General features: G+C 41.4%; 1 protein-coding gene across 1 annotated transcript; it reads left to right on the top strand.

Moving 5' to 3' along the window:
- The first annotated feature begins 6,515 nt into the window (after positions 1 to 6,515).
- Positions 6,516 to 9,849, top strand: LOC137265015 (zinc finger protein 862-like). The gene is made up of 2 exons (XM_067800346.1): positions 6,516 to 6,576; positions 7,685 to 9,849. Exons 1-2 carry the CDS (start codon positions 6,516 to 6,518, stop codon positions 9,733 to 9,735), a joined length of 2,112 nt encoding a protein of 703 aa, XP_067656447.1. The 3' UTR covers positions 9,736 to 9,849.
- The last annotated feature ends 228 nt before the right edge of the window (positions 9,850 to 10,077 follow it).

Raw genomic sequence — 10,077 nt, 5'->3', positions numbered from 1 at the left:
AGATCAACTTCCATCCGAGGACAATCAGCGCCTGGTGATGCGGTACTTGTCTTGTGGGATAATTCAACTTATACATGCCCAAAGACCTTCAGTGGCGTCGTGTATGAAGCTGGCAGATTTCAATAAGGCACGGTGTGTTGCCGGGAGGTACCAACTTTCTTTGATGGACCACAAGACGTCCATGAGCTTCCTGGTCACCCTAAGCTTGTCCAAAGAGGATTACGACATGTTCAGGGATTACCGCCAACAGATGCTCTACTGGACAAATCACCTTTCTTCAGGAGAGTGAACGGCACTGAAGTGGGAAACATGTGTCTCGAGTTGGCCCGCTATCAGAGGACAAGAGGTTTCCTTAAACCCAACTTGGAAAACGAACGGAGGACATTTACGGCCACGGATGTTCGGAAAGCTTTGGAGACTGAAGTGGCAAGGCAGCATCCCAATGATGCTGCAAAACGTAAGATGGCCTGTGACTATCTTGCACATGGCCAAAAGACTGTCAATAGGTACTACGCTAAGAAGACTCCCTCACAGACTGCTAGTGAGTGTGCTTTTGTGCAAGATGTTATCCAACAAGTTGCGGGTACATCAAACGCTGAGGAATCTGCATAATGGCGTCAGTTCCAACAGATTCCTCCATCCAGCTCCAGCCCCAGCCCCAACACCCTGAAGGTAGGGGTAGGGGTAAGGGAAAAGGGAAAAGCAAAGGTAAAGGCAAGCTCATAAAGCCCAAAAGGTGAGAAACAAGTAGATCATGGAAAGTAGGGGGAAGGGTGAAAGTAGACCGGAAAGTAGATAAAGCCAAAACCATAGGATAGAAGTGCTAGGTTATAGCCTGTAATTCCATAATTTCACTTGCAAAAGTGAAAAAAAATGCTGGAATCATCTGTCCCCAAAAGTGTGTTCTTTCCTGTTACCATGGTGGACAAGTTCTGACAACGTTTTAATCCAGGCGATCGAAGGTCACACAGGTGAGTAGTACTTTTTCAAGGGCTCTGTCCTGTTACTGATGTTCATAAGATTTCTAATGCAGGGTAATGTTTTTAATTAACCTGATTATATGGAAGGTGGGGCACAGATTAATTTGTCACTAGTCAGTTTCTAAAGTAGATTAACTGTCACCAGTAAAAAATGTTATAAGGGAGGTATTTCTTTCCTGTTACCTTCTATCCTGTTACTAGTTATCTGGTAACAGGAAAGAATGAATCCAGTAACAGGATAGAATAAAGCGCTAACTTTGCTTTTCATCCGACTTTCCAGGACCACTAAACAGCGCAAAACTGATGCAGATGTTTTTGTGAGACTAGCACCTGCATAAATGGCTGCCTAAACCACCTAGATTGACTATCCTGATATCGTTCACAAAACAGTAACAGGAAAGAATACATTGTAACAGGATAGAACCCATCTGTTAACAGGAGACAATTAGCCACAAACTGTATTTCTTGTGCCTGTTTCTGAGGAAACTAAATGATGCACATTTGATATAAATGTGTTTGTTGAACTTGCACATAGAATAAATGACTGCCTAAACCAAACAAATTTACATATTATGATCTGATGCACAAAATAGTAACAGGAAAGAAATCACCCTTTAATACGAGAGAATACAATGTAACAGGAAATAACTCATCTTGTAACAGGAAGGAATTGTCCAATAACTTTATTCCTTATCTCAGTTGTCAGGAAAACCAAATGGTACAAATGTGATGCAAATGTTTTGTTACACTTGCACTTACAATAAAGCCCTTCTTATACTCAAAGCATTTATGTATTTTGTAATGCACAAAACAGTAACAGGAAATAATACAAAGTAACAGGAGAGAACACATTTGATAACAGGAAAGAATTATCCACTCACTTCATTTTATATCCTAGTTTTCAGAAAAACCAAACTGTACAAATGTGTTGGAAATGTGTTTGTTATACTTGTTATATATCCACTTTCCTCCTCCCCCGTAGAAACATCCGTCTTGGCCACGTGAACTTCATCTAAACCAGTCCATTGGTTGTCTGACCGCGACGTGGTAATATAAGGGAATGCATTTCACTGCAATTTCATCACCACAGACCAAGTGTCTCGGTGGATCACTACCAGTCAGCGTTGACAATCACCATTGGCAAGTGAACTTTACTTTTATTTCTTCTCGTTTGTTCTTAATTTCTACATTTTTCAGTCATTTACGTTGCTCACTTTATCAAACTGATACTCAACATTACTAGGTTTATTCCCTAAATAGACATATTGTATAAGCAGTTTATTTCTTAATTTGTCCAAAACTGTGACATCCAGACCCTCTTCTGTAGTGCCCAATCATTCGCAGAAAGTAAGTGTCCCAGCAATATAGTAAAGTATGCCTGCCTTCCACAAACATATCGGTCGTTTGTCAAAAGTGTAAAACATATTACAAAGGCATCGCGCATTTAAAGCAATGTTATCCTGGTAGTTCTACTCCTGGTCTACACGCCATACACGCCCAATATTCTCAAAAAAGCAGGGCTTAATGCTGGTGACATGTGTCGCCGCGTTTCTAAGTTTTTCTATTATATCCAAAAACATGTTTTCCCAAATAGTAATATGGCTTGTAACAACTTTGATATATTTGAGCACGTAGATGAAATTCATTATTTTAACACGGTCCTTTCACAAAATGGGGTTTCTGCAGGTGGCATTAAAAATCACATGTCAGCTGTCAAATCCTTTCTCAGTTACTGTCAAATGTATGTTCAAATGTCCCCAAGGGTTTTCGATAATTTGTGTAGGTTTACAAGTGCTACGCATTGTTCATATACAGGTGTCTGTAGCCAGTATAAACGCGAAGAGGTCCGTAAATCTGTTACAGAATTCAGAGATGAAACCAAACAACCGCCGTCCATTTCTGTTGTTCAAAAGGTATACACCGATCCTGCAACCAGACAGGAGGTGAGGGACATCCTGGACCGGGCCAAGGCAGATCAACTTCCATCCGAGGACAATCAGCGCCTGGTGATGCGGTACTTGTCTTGTGGGATAATTCAACTTATACATGCCCAAAGACCTTCAGTGGCGTCGTGTATGAAGCTGGCAGATTTCAATAAGGCACGGTGTGTTGCCGGGAGGTACCAACTTTCTTTGATGGACCACAAGACGTCCATGAGCTTCCTGGTCACCCTAAGCTTGTCCAAAGAGGATTACGACATGTTCAGGGATTACCGCCAACAGATGCTCTACTGGACAAATCACCTTTCTTCAGGAGAGTGAACGGCACTGAAGTGGGAAACATGTGTCTCGAGTTGGCCCGCTATCAGAGGACAAGAGGTTTCCTTAAACCCAACTTGGAAAACGAACGGAGGACATTTACGGCCACGGATGTTCGGAAAGCTTTGGAGACTGAAGTGGCAAGGCAGCATCCCAATGATGCTGCAAAACGTAAGATGGCCAGTGACTATCTTGCACATGGCCAAAAGACTGTCAATAGGTACTACGCTAAGAAGACTCCCTCACAGACTGCTAGTGAGTGTGCTTTTGTGCAAGATGTTATCCAACAAGTTGCGGGTACATCAAACGCTGAGGAATCTGCATAATGGCGTCAGTTCCAACAGATTCCTCCATCCAGCTCCAGCCCCAGCCCCAACACCCTGAAGGTAGGGGTAGGGGTAAGGGAAAAGGGAAAAGCAAAGGTAAAGGCAAGCTCATAAAGCCCAAAAGGTGAGAAACAAGTAGATCATGGAAAGTAGGGGGAAGGGTGAAAGTAGACCGGAAAGTAGATAAAGCCAAAACCATAGGATAGAAGTGCTAGGTTATAGCCTGTAATTCCATAATTTCACTTGCAAAAGTGAAAAAAAATGCTGGAATCATCTGTCCCCAAAAGTGTGTTCTTTCCTGTTACCATGGTGGACAAGTTCTGACAACGTTTTAATCCAGGCGATCGAAGGTCACACAGGTGAGTAGTACTTTTTCAAGGGCTCTGTCCTGTTACTGATGTTCATAAGATTTCTAATGCAGGGTAATGTTTTTAATTAACCTGATTATATGGAAGGTGGGGCACAGATTAATTTGTCACTAGTCAGTTTCTAAAGTAGATTAACTGTCACCAGTAAAAAATGTTATAAGGGAGGTATTTCTTTCCTGTTACCTTCTATCCTGTTACTAGTTATCTGGTAACAGGAAAGAATGAATCCAGTAACAGGATAGAATAAAGCGCTAACTTTGCTTTTCATCCGACTTTCCAGGACCACTAAACAGCGCAAAACTGATGAAGATGTTTTTGTGAGACTAGCACCTGCATAAATGGCTGCCTAAACCACCTAGATTGACTATCCTGATATCGTTCACAAAACAGTAACAGGAAAGAATACATTGTAACAGGATAGAACCCATCTGTTAACAGGAGACAATTAGCCACAAACTGTATTTCTTGTGCCTGTTTCTGAGGAAACTAAATGATGCACATTTGATATAAATGTGTTTGTTGAACTTGCACATAGAATAAATGACTGCCTAAACCAAACAAATTTACATATTATGATCTGATGCACAAAATAGTAACAGGAAAGAAATCACCCTTTAATACGAGAGAATACAATGTAACAGGAAATAACTCATCTTGTAACAGGAAGGAATTGTCCAATAACTTTATTCCTTATCTCAGTTGTCAGGAAAACCATATGGTACAAATGTGATGCAAATGTTTTGTTACACTTGCACTTACAATAAAGCCCTTCTTATACTCAAAGCATTTATGTATTTTGTAATGCACAAAACAGTAACAGGAAATAATACAAAGTAACAGGAGAGAACACATTTGATAACAGGAAAGAATTATCCACTCACTTCATTTTATATCCTAGTTTTCAGAAAAACCAAACTGTACAAATGTGTTGGAAATGTCTTTGTTATACTTGTTATATATCCACTTTCCTCCTCCCCCGTAGAAACATCCGTCTTGGCCACGTGAACTTCATCTAAACCAGTCCATTGGTTGTCTGACCGCGACGTGGTAATATAAGGGAATGCATTTCACTGCAATTTCATCACCACAGACCAAGTGTCTTGGTGGATCACTACCAGTCAGCGTTGACAATCACCATTGGCAAGTGAACTTTACTTTTATTTCTTCTCGTTTGTTCTTAATTTCTACATTTTTCAGTCATTTACGTTGCTCACTTTATCAAACTGATACTCAACATTACTAGGTTTATTCCCTAAATAGACATATTGTATAAGCAGTTTATTTCTTAATTTGTCCAAAACTGTGACATCCAGACCCTCTTCTGTAGTGCCCAATCATTCGCAGAAAGTAAGTGTCCCAGCAATATAGTAAAGTATGCCTGCCTTCCACAAACATATCGGTCGTTTGTCAAAAGTGTAAAACATATTACAAAGGCATCGCGCATTTAAAGCAATGTTATCCTGGTAGTTCTACTCCTGGTCTACACGCCATACACGCCCAATATTCTCAAAAAAGCAGGGCTTAATGCTGGTGACATGTGTCGCCGCGTTTCTAAGTTTTTCTATTATATCCAAAAACATGTTTTCCCAAATAGTAATATGGCTTGTAACAACTTTGATATATTTGAGCACGTAGATGAAATTCATTATTTTAACACGGTCCTTTCACAAAATGGGGTTTCTGCAGGTGGCATTAAAAATTACATGTCAGCTGTCAAATCCTTTCTCAGTTACTGTCAAATGTATGTTCAAATGTCCCCAAGGGTTTTCGATAATTTGTGTAGGTTTACAAGTGCTACGCATTGTTCATATACAGGTGTCTGTAGCCAGTATAAACGCGAAGAGGTCCGTAAATCTGTTACAGAATTCAGAGATGAAACCAAACAACCGCCGTCCATTTCTGTTGTTCAAAAGGGATACACCGATCCTGCAACCAGACAGGAGGTGAGGGACATCCTGGACCGGGCCAAGGCAGATCAACTTCCATCCGAGGACAATCAGCGCCTGGTGATGCGGTACTTGTCTTGTGGGATAATTCAACTTATACATGCCCAAAGACCTTCAGTGGCGTCATGTATGAAGCTGGCAGATTTCAATAAGGCACGGTGTGTTGCCGGGAGGTACCAACTTTCTTTGATGGACCACAAGACGTCCATGAGCTTCCTGGTCACCCTAAGCTTGTCCAAAGAGGATTACGACATGTTCAGGGATTACCGTCAACAGATGCTCTACTGGACAAATCACCTTTCTTCAGGAGAGTGAACGGCACTGAAGTGGGAAACATGTGTCTCGAGTTGGCCCGCTATCAGAGGACAAGAGGTTTCCTTAAACCCAACTTGGAAAACGAACGGAGGACATTTACGGCCACGGATGTTCGGAAAGCTTTGGAGACTGAAGTGGCAAGGCAGCATCCCAATGATGCTGCAAAACGTAAGATGGCCAGTGACTATCTTGCACATGGCCAAAAGACTGTCAATAGGTACTACGCTAAGAAAACTCCCTCACAGGCTGCTAGTGAGTGTGCTTTTGTGCAAGATGTTATCCAACAAGTTGCGGGTACATCAAACGCTGAGGAATCTGCATAATGGCGTCAGTTCCAACAGATTCCTCCATCCAGCTCCAGCCCCAGCCCCAACACCCTGAAGGTAGGGGTAGGGGTAGGGGTAAGGGAAAAGGGAAAAGCAAAGGTAAAGGCAAGCTCATAAAGCCCAAAAGGTGAGAAACAAGTAGATCATGGAAAGTAGGGGGAAGGGTGAAAGTAGACCGGAAAGTAGATAAAGCCAAAACCATAGGATAGAAGTGCTAGGTTATAGCCTGTAATTCCATAACCTAATGTCAGTTTCGACCCATTAGGTTTGTACAGCAGTAGTAAAGGGGTTCGCTGTTCGAACTTGCTGTTGTGGGAATGGTGCAGGAAAAGCAAAATGACCCTAGACCAGAGAGTAGATCAAACCAAAACCGTAGGATAGAAGTAGTAGGTTATAGCCTGTAATTCCATAACCTAATGTCAGTTTCGACCCATTAGGCAGTGGTGTGGAATTACTATGTCCGACTCGTCCGACTCGGGAAAAAATTGACACTGACAAGTCAGTTTTTACAAGTTAGTCGTCCGCGGACAAGTAAATACCGAATCTCATTCATTCGTTCCATTAAAATACAGTGTGCCAAAAATTAATGTCCTAGATCAAATTCATTCATCAGTCCCCTCCCGCACTCGTTCTGACGGTCACGAATATTAGTGTTGTAATAAATTGTGAATGTCAACTCTTCTCTGGTTGGCTGGATTTCATAACTTCCTGGGAATTCCTTGGTAGAGAACCAGTCAAATCAATTGTTACTATAAGGCACAGTCGCGTTGACAAAATCGTGGAAGTGATCCCTCGGCTATTTCTGAGAATTCGATACGATGCAGCATTACGATTGGCTGAAAGTTATATCCCTGATTAATATTCATGAGCTCATTCGCGAACATTTGTCAAACTTCCGCTGTCAGGGAAGCGAATGTTGTATGAAAAATGGACAAGTTTGTAATACGATCAACACCTGGTCACAGAGAACAAACCCTGAGTCGATCAAGTGAGGAAGCTGGCTCTAGTAAAAGAAAATCTAAATCAGAACGCGACCGTGATTATGATAAAAAAAGAGTTAGAAAATTTCAGTCAGGTTGGCTGCACGAATTCACGTGGCTCAAAACAGATGACGATGACAATGTATATTTTTGCGAAATTTGTCGTCTGTACCCTCAACTTGCAGACACTACCTCTGGACTGTATGTTGGAAAATCAGTTGACAGAAAGGACACGTTAACGGCCCATCAGATGTCTGCCAGACATATTTCGTGCTTGTCAAAATTTGAAGGCCAGCAGAAGAAAAACACGACTGACGGCGCGCTGTCGAAAGCCTTTTCAAAAGTCGAAGAAAAGGAAGTTGAGCGATATAAAAAGCTTTTTAACACAGCATTTGCGGTTGTAAAACACGGACGCCCATATACCGATTATCCGTTTTTATGCCAAATTCAGAAGAAAAACGGACTTGAGCTGGGAAATGACCACATCGGGAGGGATGCTTGTGTAGATTTTCAGAATGCTATTTCTGCTGTTTTAATGAAAGAAACTGAAAACCACATGCAGAGTGTGAGATTTGTTTCAATTATGAGTGATTCCAGTACAGACTCTTCTGTTATTGACCAGGAGGGTATATTACTGCGTTATGTGCATCCAGTCAGTCATGAACCAGTTACTGCAGTGGCAAGTATTGAGAAGCTGGAAAATGCCAGAGCTGAAGGTGTTGTACAGGCAATTAAAACAGGTGTACAGAAATGTGGCTTTGATCTTGAAAATACTCAGAATAACTCTCCCAAATTAATCTGTGTGAATTTAGATGGAGCAGCAGTTAATATGGGGGCCAAGAACGGTGTTGCTAAACAGCTGAGTGACTTAGTGGACAATAAAGTTATTATAACTCATTGTGTTGCACACAAACTGGAACTTGGTGTGTTGGATGGCATAAAACACATGGATTATGTAAAGAAATTTGAAGACACAATCAAGAGAATTTGCAAATTTTATTCTTATTCTCCAAAAAGGCGACAAGAACTTCAGAAACTGGCATGTTTTTTTCAAGAAAATTTGATCATGTACACCGAGATCAAGGCTATCAGGTGGGTCTCTTCAAAACTACGAGCGCTGAAAGCAGTTTGTGCAGATCTACATGTCACTGTCTCTCATATGGAACAAGTGCTGTCCACATCCAACAAGGCAGATGAATTAGGCCAGGCACGGGCCATACTCAATGAATTGAAGCAAGTGAAATTTGTCAAGTACATTCACCTCATGACTGATGTTCTGTCTGTCATTACAAAAACCTCTGAACTGTTTCAGACCAAAGATCTTCTTCTCTTTGAGGTTAAAGAAGCCATTGATACCCTGTACATGAAGCTACTTGCTATGTCAAAAGAACCAGGAGAAAATTTGTCCAAGTTCTACAGTGTTTTTGACAAGGAATCTGCCCTGTTTGATGGGAAGCTAAAACTCACTGGCCATCTCCCTGTCTTTGGAGAGGACAAAGATGTTCATGATCTACTTGAAAAAGTTGCCACATACATTCTGAACAGGTTTTCAGATTTGGGAAGACCCCCTGTCTCCAACTTTCAAGTGTTTGACTTCAGGACCTGGCCATTCAGTCTTCAGGACTTGAGCACTTATGGGTGCAAGGAAATTGGAACTCTCTGTGATGAATACAGTGACATCTTGACAGACGAAGAAAGATCCAGCATTCCCTCCGAATGGCAAACCTTGAAAGTACAAGTCTCAATGCAAAGGAAATCACACCCCCTGGCAGTCTACACTTCCATTCTGCAAAGACAGGAAGAGAGTGTTAAACACATTCTGGTCCTGTTAAACATGTTGGTAACTGTTTCACCTTCGACAGCTGCATGTGAACGCTTGTTCTCCAATATGAATTTTGTGAAGAATTCGTTCAGAACACGCCTTACCCAACAAAACCTTCAGAACCAAATGCGTATCATTGTTAGTGATACACAACTTGAGGACTTTGATCCACTTCAAGCTGTTGAATTTTGGTTGCAATCTGGACATAGACACATAACTCACAGAAAGCGTCAGAGGGCTGCTACTGTAGTTCCTACCCAAGCCAGTACAGCAAGCTGTTCTGATGTGACAGATCAGGAATCTATCCAGCCTTTTGTAGATGCCATTGTTAACACACTGGGTGGGGAAGACATTGCCAGGCAGAAGCTAAAAGACATGGCCAGTGATTCAGCTAAACAATGCCTTATTATGTGAAACCTTGTTAGACAGAAGCTGAAAATCATGGCAAGTCATTCAGTTAAACATTGCCTGATGATGTGAAGTTACCATAGAGACACTTTGCTAGACAGAAGCTGGAAAATAAAGAAATGATTCAGCTAAGTAGTGCCTTATTACAAATATGTGATATTCAGTTTAGCATTGAGTTACATTGATAGACAGAAGTTGGAAGACAGCAAGTGATGTAGCTTATTGTGTGACTTAAATACTTTTTGATCCAGCCTATTGTGTGACTTAAATACTTTGTGACATTGCAAGACAGAAGGTAGAAGATACATCTGTGCTGGCTGCTTCCATTAGGTGAATGGAAGTTCCTAA

The sequence above is a fragment of the Haliotis asinina genome, chromosome 15 (genome assembly GCF_037392515.1).
Source record: "Haliotis asinina isolate JCU_RB_2024 chromosome 15, JCU_Hal_asi_v2, whole genome shotgun sequence".
NCBI classification, from domain to species: Eukaryota; Metazoa; Mollusca; class Gastropoda; order Lepetellida; family Haliotidae; genus Haliotis; species Haliotis asinina.
Note: the sequence above shows the minus strand (reverse complement) of the source record. Positions and strands in the feature narration are given on the sequence as shown.

Excerpts from the sequence above, each read along its gene's own strand:
- LOC137265015 (XM_067800346.1), top strand. The coding sequence starts at position 6,516 with ATGGCGTCAGTTCCAACAGATTCCTCCATCCAGCTCCAGCCCCAGCCC. Across the intron at positions 6,577-7,684 it reads CCAGCCCCAACACCCTGAAG|ACACTACCTCTGGACTGTAT; the intron begins GTAGGGGTAGGG and ends CTCAACTTGCAG.